Source organism: Salvelinus alpinus, chromosome 30 (assembly GCF_045679555.1).
Source record: "Salvelinus alpinus chromosome 30, SLU_Salpinus.1, whole genome shotgun sequence".
Classification (NCBI taxonomy): domain Eukaryota; kingdom Metazoa; phylum Chordata; class Actinopteri; order Salmoniformes; family Salmonidae; genus Salvelinus; species Salvelinus alpinus.
In genome coordinates this window covers 39,762,594-39,785,680 of record NC_092115.1, presented here as the reverse complement: position 1 = coordinate 39,785,680, position 23,087 = coordinate 39,762,594, and the positions used below count along the sequence as shown (strand labels likewise).

The 23,087-nt window shown below is 43.6% G+C and overlaps 1 protein-coding gene across 2 annotated transcripts in view; it reads right to left on the bottom strand.

Moving 5' to 3' along the window:
• Positions 1 to 1,897: 1,897 nt before the first annotated feature.
• LOC139559832 (elongation factor 2b-like) overlaps positions 1,898 to 23,087 on the bottom strand; it is a 33,861-nt gene continuing 12,671 nt past the window's right edge. For both annotated transcript variants that reach the window (XM_071376204.1, XM_071376205.1), the window contains exons 2-14: positions 18,484 to 18,698; positions 16,209 to 16,390; positions 14,098 to 14,309; positions 13,693 to 13,871; positions 11,093 to 11,198; positions 10,700 to 10,952; positions 10,372 to 10,567; positions 10,145 to 10,268; positions 9,695 to 9,937; positions 5,418 to 5,771; positions 5,015 to 5,197; positions 4,736 to 4,868; positions 1,898 to 2,474 (exon numbers count right to left, since the gene is read on the bottom strand). In XM_071376204.1, the coding sequence (XP_071232305.1) occupies positions 2,281 to 2,474; positions 4,736 to 4,868; positions 5,015 to 5,197; positions 5,418 to 5,771; positions 9,695 to 9,937; positions 10,145 to 10,268; positions 10,372 to 10,567; positions 10,700 to 10,952; positions 11,093 to 11,198; positions 13,693 to 13,871; positions 14,098 to 14,309; positions 16,209 to 16,390; positions 18,484 to 18,698 (2,574 nt within the window). In that variant the 3' untranslated portion in view covers positions 1,898 to 2,280. The remainder of the gene's footprint in view (positions 2,475 to 4,735; positions 4,869 to 5,014; positions 5,198 to 5,417; positions 5,772 to 9,694; positions 9,938 to 10,144; positions 10,269 to 10,371; positions 10,568 to 10,699; positions 10,953 to 11,092; positions 11,199 to 13,692; positions 13,872 to 14,097; positions 14,310 to 16,208; positions 16,391 to 18,483; positions 18,699 to 23,087) is intronic.

Genomic DNA, 23,087 nt, shown 5'->3' with positions numbered 1-23,087 from the left:
TCGGTGGCGGTAATGCACCTTAGTTGGTTGCCAACCGCCACGTGAAGACAATATTTGGAACTAAATCTGCCCATTAATCGGTGGATTAATTGTCGGAGTAGAGGACGTTGTACATATCAGGTAAAATAACCCAATGTTTATCCCAGGACAAATTAGCTAGCAACAAATGAATATAGTTGGTTCAGAGTTCGTTGTGATATTTCAACCAGTTTGTCCTGGTGTGGATGGACAAAATCAACATGCGTGGATGGCGCGCCCAGGTCTAGACAGCAAGTTACCTATCGCACACTCATCAGATGCAACGAATCCACACCAGACTGCATATCCTATGCAGCCGCGTTACAAGTTCAAACACTCGAATGCGTGAAGGTTCTATTGTAACACCTCAGACTGAGGCTATAAATCTCCCCATTCAAATGAAGTCTTTCTCTTGTCATTATTTCTATATCTGCCATTTTGTACTTTAGCGCGGTAGAGCGTCATTCAAATCGGTTAGTGATATCTGGAATCCTTAGGACGTCCATACCCTCAATTTAACCCTTTCAACGTTTTAAAATTTCATACTGTAAGAAATGCTGTCTTCATTGACCTTAACACATAGCTATAATACTGTTATAATGCCTTCCTTATTACAGCAGACTTTGTTGCAAATATCTTGCTACACCCCCACATTTAAACACCATCTGCCCGTAACAGATACAAACCTCACTCCCCCACGCAGGGGAGGATGGCTGACTCAGACCTTTTATTACCACTGATAAGGGAGGCATGCCATTATACAAGCACGCACACACACACCCTTGCTTTAGGCTGGGTTTCCAGGAACAAAGAACAGTGCCAGGAACCAATGAGGCATGGGCACCAGCGTGGAGGGAACGGGCCTCCACTTACAGCGACCAGTCAGGAGCACGAACTACAAGAATCTACCTACGTCATTTACTGTATAACTTGAACTGCGCAATATGTTTCGGGTCTCTTCTTCCGATAGTTCCCTAAGAACTAGACGAACGGGGCCGTGCAGCACGCTTTGCTCAGATATCTTTACATCCGAATAAACTGTCTTACTATATACCGATCCACCCTGTCCAGCGTCTTGACTTGGTCTCATTTCTCTAGTAACGAATCATCAACAATACGCGGTAGGGACGTCCCAAGGTAGCCCACATAGCACGGACCCTATTTAAGACCTAGCATTGAAGATGTGCTTTATAACGCGATTGACAATTAAAGGCAATGTTCTTTTGGTCGCGGAGACCGCGTTCAGTTAATGCTGCATATGGCGGCTCAATCTGAAATTAACATTTTAGTGCGGCTCTAACACGATACTGATTGAATCCAGACCTTAACCTAGTTAAAGCTTCAATCAGCAGTAGAAACAAGACGTTTTGTGCTGGTTTCAGTAAAAAGCATAGGGATGGGGCTGAAGAAATGTAACCACTCATTCATAGACCGCTATGGATGCAAGGACTGACCATCCAGGATACGAAAACTAAAGTTAAACTATATAACCTCAACATGGTTGTTTACATGAACTTTTTACAACCATTGGGAGTAAACAAACTTGTGGTTCTGATGGGGTACAGCAGTTGAACTAAGCTCACGAGGCATTTATAAGTTTAGCTTGAAGAATATGGGTACAGAAATGGATGTAGCAACTGCGGGCTGTCCCTTTTAATCCTTTTTGGTCCCGAAACAGTACCAAAGCTGTCAACACAATCTGTCTTGGGCTGCTTTCTTTATCATGCGTTCAAAATTATACAATTTATGCTAGCATTTAACTTAATCTCTCGCTGTCCTGATCCACCATCTGAGAATCACTGTTCTACAAGTCAAATCAACTGACCAGTAATATTTTTTATTAAAATTCAACCGCATATGAACAGAAGTCCACCCCAAGTACAATTTCTATTCATCTTTATTATGATTTACACATTTGTATCCTTGGTTTGGTTTCACCAGGTTTCCATTTAGGCAAGCGCCACTGCGCACTGTACAGTCCCATCCCTCACTCGTACAGTGGAGGAATAGAAGGAATGGGGGGAGGAATGGTCAGACATCCACTAAATTCCAAACCAAACCCTAGTCCATTCCTTTAGGCACTGTAGATCTAAAAGGGTCGGATAGGTATACCATAAGCAATATACTTATAGATCCACATTACCCTCTGATAGGCTAGGTGAAATCTTCCCCATATTGCTTACGCCTAGCCAACAACTTAAATTGTAGTGCCTAGAGGGGGTTGTAGTGTCTAGGGGTCCATTTGGGATTCAGAACTAGCATTTACAATTTGTCCAGGTAGTTGTCTAAGGCGGGGATGCCCTCTTTGAGCCCCTTGCGTTTCCTGGTCTCTGCCACCACAACGGCAGTCTTGGTGGTAGGGTCCTGGGGGTCCCCCTGGAGGATCTGCCAGTGGTCAAACACACACTGGGGGAAGGCCTGGCCGCCCGTGTTGGAGCGCAGGTCAGCTGTGAAACCTGGGGGAGGAGAGAGAGGGGGGGGGTGAAGATGATATTAACAGAACATGCAAGTCGAGGATGTAGCAATGTGCGGTCCTGCTTACCGAATTCTGATGTGCACTTTGAACACGTTAGTAAATGTGTAGTTATTCTATCTCAGCCAACAAGACACAAACTAAAATCAGTAGCCTATGTCAATCTACTATAGTAGAAACATGTAGGCTACCTATTCTATTGGTCAGCTTGTCAAGAATGAAATAGCCTATTCCAAAACAGACTCTGGGACAGTTGTGGGATGATGGATCCCAAATTCATACAACCAGTAGGCCATCACATTATCACAGACTGGGAGATGTACTGCGCTACAGACACGCTCCCTTTATGAGTCACAAGTGTGCACCTGGCACTGAAGGAGGCAGTGTTATGTTGAGCTCGTAACCAAAATACAACTGGGAAAAGTCCAACTGGTAATTACTAGTGGGAAACTTGTCTATCATCCTGAGCACCCACTTCTCCCACATGGTGACCTCTGTCACCTACTAAGGAAATGGCCTCCAACAGCATTTTCGGCAGTTAAAATGCAACAAAACATTATTTATAAAAAGCAATCTATTAAATGTGGTTTTTGAACTGATTTGTTTACAAGCATGATAGCTGTACTTTTAGTTTATGGTTGACAGTTTGTTGGCCATTAGCCAATCAGCGTTTCTCAACGAGTTCAAATCACATCCAACTGGTATTTACCACTCCATAACTAGTAAATTTCCACCTCCCAAATGTATTTTAAACCTTTAACTAGGCAAGTCAGTTAAGAACAAATTCTTATTTTCAATGGCGGCCTAAGAACAGTAGGTTAACTGCCTTGTTCAGGGGCAGAACGACAGATTTTTACCTTGTCAGCTCAGGGATTCGATCTTGCAACCGTTCGGTTACAAGTCCAACGCTCTAACCACTAGGCTACAAACATAGCATCAGAGTGGAAACTTGAGGCCCAACATAACAATCCTGCCCCAAGTAGGCACCTGACCTGAGCCATAAGGGAAACTAGGGATCTACCACTATCAGATTAGGGGTGACAACATAGCCTATGTTTTGTCCCCACCCACTTTGGTTCTGAAATCACTGTCGCCCACTAATCAACTTGTAATTTTGCAGATTTGAGCAAGTAATGTATCAATATTTGTTTACAAATGAGCGATGACATAGCCAATTAATACATAGCACAACTAGGCAACTAATATACTGTGGGGTTGTTCATCATGCAAAATGACTTGTAGATCAATGACTGTCACAGTTGACTGGGTCCGCCGACCGATGCTTTGAATCGGGGACCGACGCCTATCCGTGAGTCATTGCATCCCTAGTACTCGCTTATGGTTATAACTAGGTATGACTGTGTTCAAAATTAGAATTACCTTTAGATATATGAATAAGTTGCAGTCAAAACAGCTCATAAGTTTGTCAGTGGTATGAACACTTGGTAAAACTAAAGAAACCAGCTACCCTCTGAATGTAAAGAATAGTGCTGTATTGGTGTGCATTCTCCCAAAACAATACTGTAAATGTTAAATAAAATACCAGAATTCATATCCAATATTCTTTGTGTAGCTTAGGATATTTTGGGTGCTATACCATTTGGTGTAAAGTAACTAACTAACGCATATCAATTTTGGGCATGCTGCCATAGCCGTACGGCTAACGTTGTTTCACTAACAGCAATAATGCAATTTGTTGTTTCTCAGGATCACTTTTTGTAAATCAAATTAAGTATATTTCAAAATGTTGGTGTACTGTCCCTTTAAATGGCAGTCATTTTTACCACATACATATTCTGAAAACTAAATGATAGTATATTCAGATGTTAAATTTAGTTTAGTACTAATGTGGATTGTACTTTGGAAAAGAAGCCACACAGAAGTTTTACAGAATATACAAAAACAAAATGCTAAAATAATATTTTGGCCTTTTCTTCACTCTGATGACATGTTTAAGGATGTTTTGATAAGAAAGTTATGTTGCTGTGATTCCAATAGTTTCTTGGGGTCAAAATTACCCCAGTTGGTAATTGTTGTATGTAAAATAAGTTGGTAGCTTGAGAGTTAAAACAGTGAAATGTTCAGAAGGTTGTGTCAAGGCAATGGGTCATCTCTATACATCACCCATCAAATAAGAATAAATGTTCTACACTGGGTTGGGGTCAGTTCCATTTAAATTCCGGCAAGTACACTGAAATTCAAATTTTCCCTGGTAAGCCCTGGATAAAGTTAACTCTCACTCACCGAATGACTCGTTGACAGGAAGGTAGGCCTTGACGATGAACATGGGCGTGCCAATCACCTGGGACTCCTCAAACACGTGACCTCGCTTCCTGTTCAGCACGCCGTAGATCCCGCCCACTACCTGCTCTGGGCACTGCAGAGACAGGAAACGCATGACTCCGTCATGTCACACTTGATTCCAAATAGCCCCCAATAGCCTAGCATACAATTCAATGTAAGACAGTGGTCGAGTTCAAGTGTCAAAGTAGTCGCACACCACCCGCATGCACACACACACACCTGGATCTCGACCAGGTAGACAGGCTCCATGAGTCTTGGCTGTGCAGTGAGCTGGCAGGCGTACAGCACTCTGCGGGCGGTAGGGATGATCTGTCCGCCACCGCGGTGAATGGCGTCTGTGTGCAGGGTCACATCGTGGATGTCAAAGCGGATCGCACGCATGTTCTCCTCACACAGCACACCCTGTAGGAGGGAAGAAGGAACACCACTTCACAACTCAGGATAGAGAAAAGACTAAGAAAACTTGGTACCTGTAGCATGGCCTAAACGGCAGATTCAAGTCTACTTACGCACGGAAGTCATGAATGCAGATTTGAACTGCAATGCTTCAATAAGCTTTAGCAAGGAAAATTGACTGTGCCTTAGTTGGTTGTCAAGCTTAACTAACTAAAAGTAAACCCACCTCCTTAACGGCCCACTGGAAGCCGGCCACCACGCTGTCCTTGATCTCGTTCAGGTACTGGACTCCCTTGGTCACGTCCATCAGCAGGTTGGGCCCAGTGCCGTCGGGACCAAAGCACCAGATCTTACGGGCCTCCGACACGTCCCACTCGTACTTGTCAGCCAGGAAGCGGGCGCGGATCTTGAGCTCCTGCCGGGGGCTGACGTCGCCCTTCTCGATGTCCTCGGCCAGGCCGTCGGGGAATGGTTTGGCCCGCATGTACAGACGGTTGTGCTTGTTGGGGGACTTGGACAGGCACATCACTTCAGACTCCTCAGACACAGTCTCCCTGTAGGACACCACCGGGTCTGATTTCTGTTAGGGGGAAGCGAGAGAGAGTTGTCAGGTTAGGACTAGGGATGGGCATTTTAAATAACTTCACTCATGAAATGTTTTGGGATACCTGGATAGTCTAAATACGTGATTTAAAAAAAAAAATGACAACTTGGGAACTGGCTTGCTGCGCGACTTGGGAGAAGTCCCGCTTTGCTTGCTTGCAGAAGTGCGGGGAATGGGCAGTGGATGGTGAGTTTGATATGGGAGAGAGTAGTCGTACAGATAGGTTATCATCCCATCTGGTAGTGCCTGTCTTGACTGCATCAAATCAATTTAAAGAAGCTAGCCAGCTACTGTGCCTTCGGAAAGTATTCAGACCTCTTGACTTTTTCCACAGTTACTTTACAGCCTTATACTAAAATTGACTTAAAAAGATAAACTCAATCTACACACAATACCTCATAATGACAAAGATAACAGATTAGAGATGTGCAAAATACAAAAAACTAAAATATCACATTTACATAAGTATTCAGATTCTTTACAGTACTTTGTTGAAACACCTTTGGCAGTGATTACAGCATCGAGTCTTCTTGGGTATGACGCTACAAGCTTGGCACTAGTGATGCACCGATATGACCTTTTTGGATGATACTTTCCTTGCCAAAAAACCCCCGATACCGATATTTAAAATTTTAGCGGCCTTTTAAGCATTCTAGTACAGTTAACACAAACACACACACAGCAGTCTAAGGCACTGCATCTTAGTGCAAGAGACGTCACTACAGTCCCTGATTCGAATCCAGGCTGCATCACATCCGGTCGTGATTGGGAGTCCCATAGGGCAGTGCACAATTGGCCCAGCGTGGTCCGGGCCGTCATTGTAAATAATGTGTTCTTAACAGACTTGCCTAATTATTATTATTTTTTAAAAGGTACACACACCAAAAAGTTATTTTGATGGCATGTACGCATGTCCCCATTACCAGTAAAACAATCAAAAGCTATTTATTTCACTTACTTGCTGTTTTGTTTCATTGTTCAGTCGTTTTATTCTCAACCAGGATTTCTATGGAACGCCGTTTGGGTCTTTGCGTGTCAAAAAAGATACGCCTGAAACACTATTTGACCAATCAGGACCGCACTTCACATAATTTAACGCGTTCATACATTTTTTTAACGTAGTTATTACACATTGATTACACTATCACTCGTATTTCATATGTCAACGATTCATCGGTACGTATGCTATGATGCTGTTAAAGTTGTCTGGCGCACCTACAGTGCTGGTCATAAAAAAAGCTACCTAGCTCATGGATGCAAAACGACGTAATCTAGATGTCATCTAAAATAACCATAATTTATAAAAAAGTCCTTATTTGATTAATGGTGGTCGGACCCAGCTATGTGAAGCTAGCCACAATAAGGATTAGCCACAATAGTGGACTTGGCGGTTAGCCTTAAATAAAAGTATGGCATAATTCTACTATTTGTATTCATTTGCGCCACTGCAAACCGCAGAGTCCACTATTGTGCCTAATCCGTATAGGGCTAGCTTCACAACACATAACCAGGTCCGGTCGAGCCTCACTAGCCAGATGAAGCTAGCTGGCTGCTTATAACGTTAGCTTAGGGCAACAGGGTTAAGTAGCTGGCTAGCTATTTACTTTCATGAACTGAAGTTCAATTGCAATCGGAGAACAACAAATGGCAACCTAGCTAATACTTACTCACAAGGATTCATAAATCATTGGTAAGAATAATGAAAATGACTGCAGTTTCTACTGGTCATTGCTTTCAGGCTGGTTGTATTGGTGCTAGCTAGGTACCAAGCTAAAGCTAGCTACCCCAGAAGTTGTGGTCGAACAAATTCTTTATTACCAACGCGGTATTGCAAACACATCGTTCGTGGTCGGTGTTTACAGACTTTTTTGTACAGCTTTGACAGTGCTACTGTATATTTTTTGACACGCAAAGACCCAAACGGTGTTCCATAGTATGTATGTCGTGAAGCTAATAGAAGTTACGCTATTATTGTGTAACTCCGGTAGGGCAACATCTGAAAAATAGCGCACTTGGTAGTGTGTACCGGTGCTCGACCAGTCGGCGAAAACCAACACCACCCGCGACAGAACGGTTGATTGTCAAGGGCAATGAATTCCATCATCTTGGCTTTTAAAAAGGATTTCGCCTTTGAGCTGTCTCGCTGAAATTGTCTTAATCTTTCAAATGACTGCTTAATCCACACAGCAGACATTGTGTGCTAGGTTAGGAATGCTGTGTTGCACGTGTAGCGCAAAATGTTACGTGTACCTACGTTATATTAGATTTGCACGGTAGCTTTGACATTTTTTTAATGTCGCTGTTAAACTAGACAGGCCGATACCGATGTTGGCATTTTTAGCTATATTGGACAATTCCGATATCGTGCATCCCTACTTGGCACACCTGTATTTGTGGAGTTTCTCCCATTCTTCTCTGCAGATCATCTCAAGCTGTCGTCAGGTTGGAAGGGGAGCGTTGCTGAACAGCTATTTTTAGGTCTCCAGGGATGTTTGATCGGGTTTAAGTCCAGGCACCTGCTGGGCCACTCAAGGACATTCAGACTTGTCTCAAAGCCACTCCTGCGTTGTCTTGGCTGTGTGCTTCGGTTTGTTGTCCTGTTGGAAGGTGAACCTTCGCCCCAGTCTGAGGTCCGGAGCAGGTTTTCAACAAAGATCTCTGTACTTTGCGCTGTTCATCTTTACCTCGATCCAGACTAGTCTCCCAGTCCCTGAAAAACATCCCCACAGCATGATGCTGCCACCACGCTTCACCGTAGGGATGGTGCCAGGTTTTCTCCAGATGTGACACTTGGTATTCAGGCCAGAGAATCTTGCTTCTCATGGTCCTTTAGGTGCCTTTTGGCAAACTCCAGGTGGGGTATCATGTGCCTTTTACTGAAGAGTGGCTTCCTTCTGGCCACTCTACCATTAAGACCTGATTGGTGGAGTGCTGCAGAGATGGTTGTCCTTCTGGAAGGTTCTCCCATCTCCACAGAGCTCTGTCATGACCAAGATCCTTCTCCCCTGATTGCTTAGTTTGGCCGGGCGGCCAGCTCTAGGAAGAGTCTTGGTGGTTTCAAACTTCTTCCATTTAAGAATGAAAGCCACTGTGTTCTTGGGGACCTTCAATGCTGCAGAAATGTTGTGGTACCCTTCCACAGAACTGTGCCGACACAATCCTGTCTCGGAGCTCTACGGACAATTCCTTCGACTTCATTCCTTGGTCTCGTGGGACCTTATATAGACAGGTGTGCGCCTTTCCAAATCATGTCATGGCCAATCAATTGAATTTACCACAGGTGGACTCAGGATGATCAACTGAAACAGGATGCACCAGAGCTTAATTTCGAGTCTTATAGCAAAGGGTCTGAATACTTATGTAAATAAGGTGTCTATTTGTAATATGTTTGCAAAAAATGTAATATGTTTTTGCTTTGTCATTATGGGGTAGTGTGTGAAATCCGAGGCTACGGTATGGACGTCAAACTACATTCAAACGCTTATTTTATTGAATTAAGAATTTCAAATGTCATGGTATATCCTTGTGTGTAGCAATGTCACACTTTTATTTAGACAAAGCCTTTTTATTGTTAAAATAGGCCTATGATTTCCCCCCTCCCAAATAAAAGAACACTCTCACAAGTATTCGAATACTAACGTCCGTTCGGATATTTGAATTACTATGCCCATACCTAGTTAAGACGGTGCGTTCGTCTACACATACATATTTCCTTGACGGCAGTCTTGCCACGTCCTGTAATGTCTACAGAGTAAAGACACCCACTCCCTATGGCAGATTCTCTTTGTTAGGCAGTGGAAAACAAAATCCCCTTCTCTGTAGTGTACCATTTGTACTGTACTTGGAGAAAGCGCATTCAACCCCATCTCATATGTAGCCTGTTCCTCCCCCTCCCTCACCTTCAGTGGAATGCCAGCGTGGTCCTCCTCCAGATCCTTGAGACAGATCTCCAGATGGAGCTCTCCGGCCCCGGCGATGATGTGCTCGCCAGACTCCTCGATGATGCACTGCACCATGGGGTCAGACTTGGCCAGCCGCTTCAGGCCCTCCACCAGCTTGGGCAGGTCAGCAGGATTCTTGGCCTCCACAGCCACTCTCACCACGGGGCTAACGCTGAACTTCATCACACGCATGTTGTGGGCCTGTTGGACGAGCATATAAGACGGGAGAAATATTCATCTAGTGTTCATCCAAAATGGCACCCTATTCCCTACATAGTGCACTACCTTTGACCAGAGCAAAAGCCTAGGAGTGGAAAATAAATTGAATGGAAAATCCTTCTTTGTCATTAAAAGTCAATGTGGCCTTCAGTTTTCCTATAGTATAATGTGATGAGATGTACAAGCTACCTGTTCAAAGGTGGTGATGGTCCCTGTCTTAATCAGATACTGGTCTACTCCAACCAGACCAACAATGTTCCCACATGGTACATCCTCAATGGGCTCTACATAGCGCCCCATCATCAGAATGGTCCTATGGAGGGAGGACGAGAGAAGAGATTGAGGGGAGAGAATATACAATATTTAAAAGTTCACGTCACACACGTATCTGGCGCTCTAAATGGTACCACACACACCTCTGGATGGGTTTGACGTAGAGGTCTTCCTTCTTCCCGGGGGTGAAGTTTGGTCCCATGATGCGCACCTTCAGACCGGTGGACACGCAGCCAGAGAAGACACGGCCGAAGGCGTAGAAGCGACCTTTATCTGTTGTGGGCACCATCTTAGAGATGTACATCATCAGAGGTGCCTTGGGGTCGCAGTTCTTGATACCTGAGAGAAGAGGAAAGGGGGGTGTCTAAGTATATGAGACTTTATATTAATTAGGACAGGCAGTGTACTTTTCTCTGCCTCCAGTCAGTTGTTTGGGGGTGCATGTGTCTCGGTGTGCGTGCCTGTCCTCACCCATGGCGGCCTCGTCGTCTCCTGGTCCCTCGTAGAGCAGCTCACAGCGGTACTTCTGGGCGGTGACGGGGGAGGGCAGGTGGATGGTGATCATCTGGAGTAGAGCCTCTCCGGCCGGCAGCCAGCGACGCATCACAGCCTTCAACAGGGGCTTACCCTCCTTCTCCTTGTCCTCCGTGTCCAGCTTGATGTCCAGCTTCTCTATCAGCTTGGCCGTCTCCTCTTTCTTGAAGTTCATGACGGCATCGAATACCTGGAGGGAGGGAGAACGGGTGAGGGTTAGACAGTTGATTTTCATCCTTTCAAAAGAAAATATTGATACATTAATACTGGTCAATGCATTGCATAAATGAATCAATGAAAACACTTTAGGGGCGTCATGGCCGGTCTCACCTTGAAGATTGGATCCAACACGAGTTGAGAGAAGGTGCGGGGCAGCTTTTTACCATCGGGGCCAGTGGCAGTCTTACTGAACTTCCCAGTGGCTGGGTCAAAAAACCTGCCGGATGGATATACACACAAAATATTTTCATTGACATTTCAGTCAATTAGCAGACACTCTTATCCAGAGCAAAGCACATTTCAACAAAACGCGCATTCAACAAGTTGCAAGCTTGGTTGAGGTCCATTCCAATTGAAGTCTCTCTATTCAGGAAGTTAAATGGAAAACCAGTGCTATTAAGAGTCAAGGAAAAAAGACACGTTCAACAGTTAACTACATTTCATGTCACTACGACAGCCAGGAACTCGCAAGCATTTACATTCAGTACGATACAATCAGCTGTGACAAGTCACCAGCCAAAGACAGGACATTTTTGCAACACGTCAGATTGTTTGCCAGCATAAGAGAAGAGTGCGCACCTGCGATTTAGGCTCCCAAATGGGTTTACTTTGTCTTCAACAGGTCTCCATACAGAGAGAAACCCTGTACATATAGATGGCTGCCCGTGTCACGTCACAAACCCGCAAACACTTTTCAATATTGCCACGCCCTCACCTGTGTGCGTGTGATTGAGAAAGCGAGAGAGAACAGGGACACTTAATTTAATAAGTCTGAAATGCCGGGGTAGGCGTCGTCGTCCCCTTTGAAACCATTTCATTGGTCCTAAGGTACAAGCTATACCTACCCAGCATGATAGGCCTTCTAAATCAAGTGCGCCCAGAGAGAGATGGAGAATGTGCATTCCAGATACAAATTCTCAGTGCAGCTCTGTAGAAATTATAGGATCACTCCACATTCGTGTGATTCCTGAGATGTTACACTTCAAGACATTGTGTAGATCTTACAATCTGCACAGGCCGCAGAGAATGTCTATCTGGAACGCAATCCGAGTGTGTACCTGTCTACATTGTCTCCCACCCTTCTTTCACCTCTGCGTGTACCTCTTGCCCCACTATTCTGTCAGATGCATAGAGCCTACTGTCCACAGATTCTTCCTCAAGTCCTCTCTTATTACACTTCTGTGTGTTTACACATGTACAGGATGTGTGTCCATGTACAGTGTTTGTCAAGTTGACACCTACTCGTTTCTTTATTATCATTTTTTTATTTTTTTACATGTTAGAATGGTGAAGACCTCAAAACTATGAAATAACACGGAATCATGTAGTAACCAAATAAAAGTGTTAAAAAATATTTTAGACTCTTCAAAGTAGCCACCCTTGGCCTTGATGACAACTTTGTAACTCTTGGCATGCTCTCAACCAGCTTCATGAGGTAGTCACCTGGAATGCATTCCAGTTAAGTTAACAGGTGTGGCTTGTAAAGTTAATTTGGGGAATTTCTTTCCTTCTTAATTCATTTGAGCCAATCAGTTGTGTTGTGACAAAGTAGGGGTGCTATACAGAAGATAGCCCTATAAAATACCAAATTCATATTATGGCAAGAACAGTGCAAATAAACAAAGAGAAACGACAGTCTATCATTAGTTTAAGACATGGTCAGTCAATCCGGAAAATTAAGAACTTTGAAAGTGCAGTCGCAAAAACCATCAGAAACCAGCACAATGATGAAACTGGCTCTCATGAGGACCGCCAAAGGACGACCCAGAGTTACCTCTGCTGCAGAGGATAAGTTCATTAGAGTCACCAGCCTGAAATCAGGTCTTCATGGTCGATTTGCTGCAAAGAAACCACTACTAAAGGACTCCAATAAAATTTGACTTGCTTGGGCCAAGAAACACGAGCAATGGACATTAGACCAGTGGAAATCTGTCCTTTGGTCTGATGAGTCTAAATTTGAGATTTTACGCTTCCAACCGCCGGTGTCTTTGTGAGACGCAGAGTAGGTGAACGGATGATCTCCGCATGTGTGGTTCCCGCCGTGAAGCATGGTGGCACTGTCAGTGATTTATTTAGAATTCAAAGCACACTAAACCAGCATGGCTACCACAGCATTCTGCAACGATACACCATCCAATCTGGTTTGAGCTTAGTGGCACTATAATTTGTTTTTCAACAGGACAATGACCCAACACACCTCCAGGCTGTGGAAAGGTTATTTGACCAAGAAGGAGAGTGATGGAGTGCTGCATCAGATGACCTGGCCTCCACAATTACCCGACCTAAACCCAATTGAGATGGTTTGGGATGAGTTGGACCGCAGAGTGAAGGAAAAGCAGCCAACAAGTGCTCAGCATATGTGGGAACTCCTTCAAGACTGTTGAAAAGGCATTCCAGGTGAAGCTGGTTGAGAGAATGCCAAGAGTGTGCAAAGCCGTCATCAAGGCAAAGGGTGGCTACTTTGAAGGATCTAAAATATATTTTGATTTGTTTAATACTTTTTGGGTTACTACATGATTCCATGAGTGTTATTTCATAGTTTAATGTCTTCACTATTATTCTACAATGTAAAACCCTTGAATAAGTAGGTGTCCAAAGTTGACTCGTACAGTGTGTGTGCGATTACGTACGCAAGTACATACAGTGTGTGTGTGTGTAAAGTGTGTGTATGCATGTACAGTTTGTGTGTAGTGGTATATGTGTGTGTGTACCTCTCTCCCCACAGCTTCTTCATCATGTCCTCCACCTTCTTACATCTCTCTGCTGGTCCCAACTGGGTGTCTTTGCCAGCAGAAAACTTGGCCACGTACATCTCAGCAAACTGCTTGAGGGTGAAGGCCCAGCCGTGGAGGCCAGACCCAAACCCTACGGTACCGATCACGGGGTCAATCTGAGGGACGACAAGAGGACCATGTCGTTGTCTTAGGCCAAACATGTTTCCCTTTGATCACGTCAGAGTTTGGAGACAAGTCCCATTTAAATCTGTCAGTTGAACTGGACATGAATTTTCTCCATAGCGGTGCAACTCCACTCCTAAATTGGCGGGAATTTACAAGGAATTCAATCCAACTGATCACTACTTAGATGTATTCTTGTCAGGTGTGTGTCCCTCTCACCATAATGGCGCCCATTGGTCCTGCTTCATCCTCTCCATAGGTGGCGATGATGACGTTGACGTTCTCCACGATGCGCTGGAAGGTCTGGAACAGGTCCTCAGGCTCCAGCTGCAGCTCCAGCAGGGCCCGGTCCATCTTGTTCATCATCAGCACCGGCTTGATGCGCTCAGCAATGGCCTGCCTCAACACAGTCTCCGTCTGCACACACACACCTGAACAGGGGATGGAGAATGAGGGTGTTATATGAAACTTCCCTGAGAGAAAGGAGACCGGAACAATGAGAGAGAGGAAGCGAGAGAAAGGACATTGAGAAAGGCCTGAGCGAGAGAAAGAAGGACAATGGGCAAAAGGTCTGTCCTCCACCCTCTCCTCCCTGACCCGCAAACTGAAAGATAAGTGGTCGAGGAGAAATAAATTTGTTAGTAGGCGAACAGAAGGGTCCTCCCCTCCTCGATAGCCACCTTTCATCAAGGATAGCCATGTGTATCCTAGTGCCATATCAAATAAGCTTAATTTCCCCCAAATCCCGTTCAGTTTTGTCTTAACGGGTTTCTGTCATTCAGTTTTGCATTTCTATTATATTAAGACAACATTTATGTCCACAATGCTTAATAAACCACATCAGACCACTTTTGAGGTCTGGGAAAATCTTTTTAATAATTTTTTATGGATTTTGGGGTGTAGTTACACTAAGTCAACTGTGCACCAGCCTATTTTTGGGGGGCGTTAGCGATGTTTCTGTAGCGCTCATGTGATTGCAAAGTACGCAAAACTAATGGCCACTGGATTGATGTAAATGATCATGATATCATTCCGCAAGGCAGGCATAAGCTACTTTGTAGTTAACAGCTAATTGAGAACGTTTTGGGGAACCTCTCCATCTACCAGAAGACGGTCGTCGTTACATTAGCATCGTCGCTAACAGCTACAAAGTGGTAGACAAATGCACGCACACAGACAGGTGCATTCCTGTGCCGTTGCCTATTCAGAAAGTTGAAGGAAAATATGAATCGCTGATGCATTTTGATAATCTTGGGAAAAAGAATGTATATTCTAAAATTCAACATAAGTTGATTTCTTTACTAATAAGTGAAATAAAAAAAATTATATTGTTGAATTCCGTTTTAATGTCTGGATTCAGTGATTCCATCCGCGATCTACTTAACGCAGATTTTATAGGGCCATAATATCCTACCAGAGTCCTTCGCGGAAGAGTTTTGCAATCTGCCACACCCACTTTGAATCAGCTTTAGTTTTGTCGGAGAAGTAAAGCATGCATGTTAAAAAACAATGAGCTACTCATCTTTTTATCTATGAAATGTCTTGAAAATTAATGTAGTTAGTTGTGCATCACTTTACACATTTATTTTGGGATCCACCCCTGTAAACGTAATTTGCATGATGATGCACGAGTGGGGAAGGAGATTAATTTCATACAAGCGCATTTTTTGTCCACACCCTCTCCTCGCCGCCTCAATTTTTATTTAACTAGGCAAGTCGGTTAAGAATTTGTTCTTATTTACAATGACGGCCTACCCCGGCCAAATCCTAACCCGGACGACGCTTGGCCAATTGTGCGCCACCCTATGGGACTCCCAATCACAGCCGGTTGTGATACAACCTGGATTCGAACCAGGGTGTCTGTAGAGACGCCTCTAGCACTTAGATGCAGTGCCTTAGAACGCTGCCCCTCTCAGGAGCCTTTGACTTTTTTTTCTCTCCAAAAGGAGGCGAGAGCACACAGGAGTTGAGCAAATACAATATAGAAAAGGAAAATTAGTTAGTAGGCGAACGGAAGTGTCCTCGCCTCCTCCCGTCAAGGAAGCACAAAAATATCCTACCAGTCCTTCGCGGAAGAGTTTTGAAATCCGCAACACCCCCTTTGAAATCAGATGTTTACTCAGAGGAGAAAAGTATGCACATATTTAAAAATGACATGCTACTTATCCGTTTATCTATAAAATGTTGCACAACTAGCTAAGTCTTTTTACTACTTTACACATTTAATTTGGAATTCCACCTCTGTAAACGTCATTTGCAATTGAGAATCTCCCAGTGAGAAAGGAGAGAGCAAGAGAAACAAAGACAGTGAGTAAGAAAGGAGAGTCTACCTGAGACACAGTCGACCACCACCAGCGCTCCGTCTGTGACCCTGAGAGCGGCTGTGACCTCAGAGGAGAAGTCCACGTGGCCCGGGGAGTCGATCAGGTTGATGAGGAAGCCAAGCCCATCCTTAGTCTGCTTGATGAAGGCCATGTCATTTTCCCCCAGCTCGTAGTACATAGAGATGGCCCTGAGAAGAGTGAGGGAGGTGAATGGTAGATGTTTCAACATTAAATTATATATTTTTTAAATTATTATATAGGTGTCTAAAACCAAGTGTCCCCGTCAGCTGTGGGATGCAGACTAACAGGGATAGTAGTCAAGTTGATGTGTGCAGGGGGAACGACAGAACAGCACTGAACAAGCTGCACTGTAACTTATCCTGCTTTGCTGTTTGTCATCTGGGTAAAGCCAAAGACGAATCTCCAAAGCATGGTAAATCAGTGTTTTCTACCTCTAATCTGGCATTTTCAGTTCAGGCGTAAGTACAGGCAGTGTTGTTTTCAGCCATACATACATACAGTGCCTTCAGAAAGTAGTCATACCCCTTGACAGCCTGAATTCACACCCCTGAGTCAATACATGCTAGAAATCACCTTTGGCAGCATTTACAGCTGTGAGTCTTTCTGGGTAAGTCTAAGAGCTTTGCACACCTGGATTTTACAATATTTGCACATTATTCTTTTTAAAATTCACCAAGATCTGTCAAGTTGGTTGTTGATCATTGCTAGACAGCATTTAAGTCTGGCCATAGATTTAATCCGATTTTATTCAAAACTAGGAGACTTATTCAATGCAACACTATTGTAGATATATGGCCTTGTGTTTTAGGTTATTGTCCTGCTGAAAGGTGAATTTTCTCCCAGTGTCTGAAAACCAGGTTTTCCTCTAGGATTTTTCCTGTGCTTAGCTCTATTCCGTTTCATCACAAAAAGAGCTGAGTAGTATTTCTGTCTGTAATAAAGCCCTTGTGGGAATAAATAAAAAAATATCATTCTGATTGGGTGGCCCCGACTGCCAAGTGGGTGGGGCCCCGACTGCCAAGTCATGTGAAATCCAGAGATTAGGGCCTAATGAATTTCTTTCAATAGACTGATGTCCTTATATGAACTGTAACTCAGTAAAATCTTTGAAATTGTTGCGTTTATATTTTTTGTTCAGTATACAATGTTGTTGATCCATTGGTTATATCCTATCACAGCCATTAAACTCGAACAGTTTTAAGTCACCACTGGCATCATGGTGAAATCCCTGAGCGGTTTACTTCCTCGCCAGCAACAGAGTTAGGAAGGACGCCTGTATCTTTGTAGTGACTGGGTGTATTGATACACCATCCAAAGCGTAAATAATAACTTCACCGTGCTCAATGGGATATTCTGTCTTTTTATTTTACCCATCTACCAATAGGTGCCCTTTTTTGCTAGGCATTGGAAAACCTCCCTGTTTTTTTGTGGTTGAATCCGTTTGAAATTCACTGTTCGACTGAGGGATGTTACAGATATCTCTGTACCCCACACACAGAATTGAGGTAGTCATTAAAAATATATATATAATTAAATGTTAAACACTAGTGCACAGAGTCCACGCTACTTACCTAGCAAATTTTTACTCCTGAACTCATTTAGGCTTACCATAAAGGGTTGAATACTTGATTCAAGACATTTCAGCTTTTCATTTGTAAAAATTTCTAAAAACATAATTCCATTATGGGGTATTGTGTGTAGGCCAGTGACAATCTCAATTTAATCCATTTTAAATGCAGGTGTAACAAAATGTGTCAAAAGTCAAGGGGTTTGAATACTTTCTGAAGGCACTATGTTAGATAAGCCCATACGAAAGTGTGCATTTTACAACACACTGTCCTCCGTACAGCACTGTTCATACGACAGCAATATACAACCGTGGGAAAAGACAGTGATCAGAAAACAACCTGTAGTCTATAGAAGATCACATGAGGGTGGTGAAGATACAGATCTCGCTCTTCAAGTTTGAGAAATTACTTTGTAATAATTTACATTTATTCAGATGAAGGCCAACAAGTCGTGACGTCAATAATTTCAAAAAACTCAAGCAGCATACAATCTACCAATTCCTGTACTATAGATGTAGTATCCAAACACACGCACTCCTGGGTTCTATTCACTATGAATGAAACCGAGGCAAACGGGCCAAAACTGGGACGGACGACATGAACTTGTCCTATAAGAAACCCTTGTTTTCGGTTTTAGTTGCAAAACGTTTTGCAACAGTGTGCACTAATGAATATGACCCTGTACTACTTACGTGGACTTGATGGTAATACACCGCTCCTGCTCGTCTTTGCGCGTGTCTGTGAAGCGAGTCTCTCCGGCGCGAGACCCCGCGATGATCCCGGCTTTAGACACCAGGGAGTCCGTCAGCGTGGACTTGCCGTGGTCCACGTGAGCGATCACAGACATGTTACGGATGTTGGACTTCTTGTCCATGATCGCACGGATCTGGTCCACTGTAAAGTTCACCTGAAGAGCACAGATCAATCAAGACATTATTGTAAAAAAAATATGCTCTCGTCTTGATGACTAGCCTGGCTAAATTAAAGGGTTAATTCATTCATTTGGGGGCGAACCCTAACTCACGTATGTCAAATGCTCACGTAGTCGCTCAATGACATACATGACTATGGGACTCTTTACACTACTTTGACGACACAAACTAGGTCCAAGAGAGATAATTGCATAGTGTAAAGAGATCTAGATTCAAATCTCTTTAAGAGATGCCTCCCAAACTACCTCCGGAGGTAATGTGGGAGACATCTTCACTACATACCCTCTGAGGAGTACAGTGTAAAGATAATGGCTCTCCCACATCACATCTCCCTGGAAGAATTACCTTAATGACATTAAATGACAATAGAATGAGTAAAAATTCATCCAAGGCTGAAAAACTGCCAAAGGAACTTTGGCTGAGCTGGAACACTAGCGCGAGGCCATAGCAAATGAGTTGAAATGAACTGTCACTGAGCCTTTTCTGAGTGGATTAAAGCTTAGAATTCAATCATCCCTAAATGGCACCAAACAAATGCAACATGTAAGTGTTGGTCCCTTGTTTCATGAGCTGAAATCCCAGAAATGTTCCATATGAACAAAAAGCTTGTTTCTCTCATTTTGTGCACACATTTGTTTATATCCCTGTTAGTGAGCATCCTTTCTCCTCTCCATTTCTCCTCCACCTGACAGGTGTGGGATATCAAGAAGTTGATTAAAGAGCATGGTCATTACACAGGTGCACCTTGTGCTGGGGACAATAAAAGGCCACTAAAATGTGCAGTTGTGTCACAACACAATAGCACAGATGTCTCAAGTTAAGGGAGCATGCAATTGGCATGCTGACTGCAGAAATGTCCACCAGAGCGGTTGCCAGAGAATGTAATGTTAGTTTCAATACCATAAGCTGCCTCCAACGTCGTTTTAGAGAACTTGGTAGTACGTCCAACCGGCCTCAACTGTAGCTTATAACTGATGCCTCGTGGCCTTATGCTGCCATCTATTGGAAATATTTAGCAATTAAAAGCTATTAATTTACAGCAGACCGTAAAGACACTGGAGGCAACTTAGAAATAAAGTATATTTGTCATATTATTTGAGATCAGTCTCAAACCTGCCCCACTTATCCTTTATTTTTATTGACTTTACCCCCTTTTTTGATCTTTTGTCATCACTACAACTCCCCAACTGGCTCAGGAGAGGCGAAGGTCTGGTCCTTCGTCCTCCAAAACATGACCTGCCAAACCGCGCGTCTTAACACCCGCCCGCTTAACCCGGAAGCCAGCTGCACCAATGTGTCGGAGGAAACACTGTTCAACTGACTACCGAAGTCAGCCTGCAGGCACCCGGCCCGCCACAAAGAGTCGCTAGAGCACAATGAGCCAAGTAAAGCCCCCCCCGGCCAAACCCTCCCCTAACCCGGACGACGCTGGGCCAATTGTGCTCCGCCCTATGGGACTTCCGTTCACGGCCGGTTGTGTCACAGCCTGGGATTGAACCTGGGTCTGTACTGATGCGCCCCTCGGAAGGCCCCTGCCCCACCTATCCTACGCCAATTGCTGGAGTTTCATCGAGGTTACTTGGTCACACCCAGTTCAAACCACATAAAAAATAAAAAATGTGGCTCGTTTATCAACTGTTTTCACTTGCAATAATAAATACCATACAATAACAAATCACTTAAAAAAGCTAATACTTATAGGTTGATAAAATAACATTTACTACTGGTACTTCTTAGGGATAGACCCCTTTTCCCCCCCAATTTTCGCCTAAATGACATACCCAAATCCAACTGCCTGTAGCTCAGGCCTTGAAGCAAGGATATGCATATTCTTGGTACCATTTGAAAGGAAACACTTTGAAGTTTGTGGAAATGTGAATTGAATGTAGGAGAATTACACAATAGATCTGGTAGAAGAAAATAAAAAATAAATTCTACCACCATCTTTGAAATGCAAGAGAAATGTCCCAGTTCTAGCCATCACTGGTCGTAATTCCGATAGTGTCCACAAGATGGCAGCAGTGTATGTGCAAAGTTTCAGATTGATAACTTGAAAAATTTGTGAACAAGAACACTTTTAGTGAGAAGTCCCCAAGTACATTTGGGCAAATCGTGAAGGGGACATTCGCATTCATATTCAATTTTTCTGCAAGAATTTCATCAAATCTGTATACTTGGACTTGGTTTAGCTTTCCAAGTATTAGTATCCATATTTTAAGTTCAACATTTGCAAAACAACCAGTTTTCATAACTCTGAATATTCTTCTACGTTGTGTCCAAAAGGAAAAGGCATGCTGTCGCAAAAGGTTAGCACCTACATTTTGCGACCGAGACAGGGTTTCCAGATACTCCCATAAAACCCAGCTCATTGGCTATCTAGCTAGCTTTGTTTGACCCCGATTGGTGCTTATTTGACAAAGATACAGTCCTTCAAGTGATGACCGCCCGCGTCATCGGCGTGCCATGAAGGCGTTGCTCTCGGACCAAATATGGTGTCCTATAGGATATACTACACCCCTAATGAAATAGTGAAGTCTTGTTACCTTCTAGGATCTCTGAGGAATAGAGATGAACGTGATTTGACTCGTTGAAACAATGTTTAGGGTGAGATTTTCACAGAGTCCTTGCAAATTGAACGAGTGGAAATACAAAATCGATCGTGCTTGCTATATGGACCTTTTTAGGATATGAAAAAGGATTTTATCTAACAAAACGACACTTCATGTTATCTCTGGGACCCTTTGGATGATAAATCAGAGCAAGATTTCAGAATGTAAATACATATTTCACCTTCAGAGGTGAAGTTATCAAACCTATCGCATTGGGGAAAAAGTGTTTCGTCGTTAGGAGCTCCTCAAACAATTGCATGGAATTTTTTCACCATGATAGCTACTGTAAATTGTACAGTGCAGTTATATTAACAAGAATTTAAGCTTCCAGCCAATGTAAGACACATCTATACTGACATTTGTGGTTTCTCTCAAATCTGCATAACGCGGTGCATGATTTATAACTGTCCAATTAACAGGACACCTATCCCTATTAACTAGCATAATATTATTACTAAACCCTAGACTTATGGTTACGGCTAGGGTTAAGTTCTTCCGGCAAACAGTATGGTTTATAGCTCTTGCTACTCCCTGTGGTCATTTGCGGGTAGTACATACCTCATTCGCAACACTCACTGGGCTCAAAATCTGAGGTAGAAAGTGCATCAGATCTACAAATCAATGAGCTAGACCCATCCATTTGGTTTGCAACTCAGTGAACATGCGCAGCATACGCTCAAGTTGATGCCTATGAACATACAGATTGACGCATATCAAATTACAGAGCAGCCATTTAGAAACAACAAATATCAAAAAAAGTTTTTTTTAATTATTTCTTCATAAAAACAAATCTGGCAGTTTAAAAATCGGCCACATCTTGAAAAAGACAGGGACACCCGTTTTGTTAAGGTTTTACAAAAATATGGTTAATCATGACCAGAAAATGTTTCACTTTTGATGGATAGGCGCCAGCCATCTCTACCACCATGAGTCACCACAATGTGATATCACTCACCAAGTAGCCGTGAACATGTTAATACTGAAGTAGAACTGACAGTGTTTTAGCAACATTTTAATTAAAATCTGTTCATATACACCCACAGGAACGCGAGCACCCAAGAACACAGTGGCCTCCATAATTCTTAAATGGAAGAAGTTTGGAACTACCAAGACTCTTCGTAGAGCTGGCCGCCCAGCCAAACAGAGCAATCGGGAGAGAAGGGCTTTGGTCAGGGAAGTGACCAAGAACCTGATGGTCACTGACAGAGCTCCAGAGTTCCTCTGTGGAGATGGGAGAAACTTCCAGAAGGACAACCATCTCTGCAGCACTCCACCAATCAGGCATTTATGGTAGAGACGGAATCCACTCAGTAAAAAGCACATGAGAGCCCGCTTGTAGTTTACCAAAAGTTCCTAAAGACTCTCAGACCATGAGAAAGAAGATTCTCTGGTCTGATGAAACCAAGATTGAACTCTTTGGCCTGAATGCCAAGCGTCATGTCTGGAAGAAACCTGGCACCATCCCTATGGTGAAGCATGGTGGTGACAGCATCATGCTGTGGGGATATTTTTCAGGGTCTGGGATCAAGGGAAAGATGAACAGAGCAAAGTACAAAGAGATCCTTGATGAAAACCTGCTCCAGAGCGCTCAGGACCTCAGACTGGGGCGAAGGTTCACTATCCAACAGGACAACGACCCTAAGCACACAGCCAAGACAACACAGGAGTGGCTTTGGGACAAGTCTCCGAATGTCCTTGAGTGGCCCAGCCAGATCCCGGACTTGTACCTGATCGAACATCTCTGGAGAGACCTGA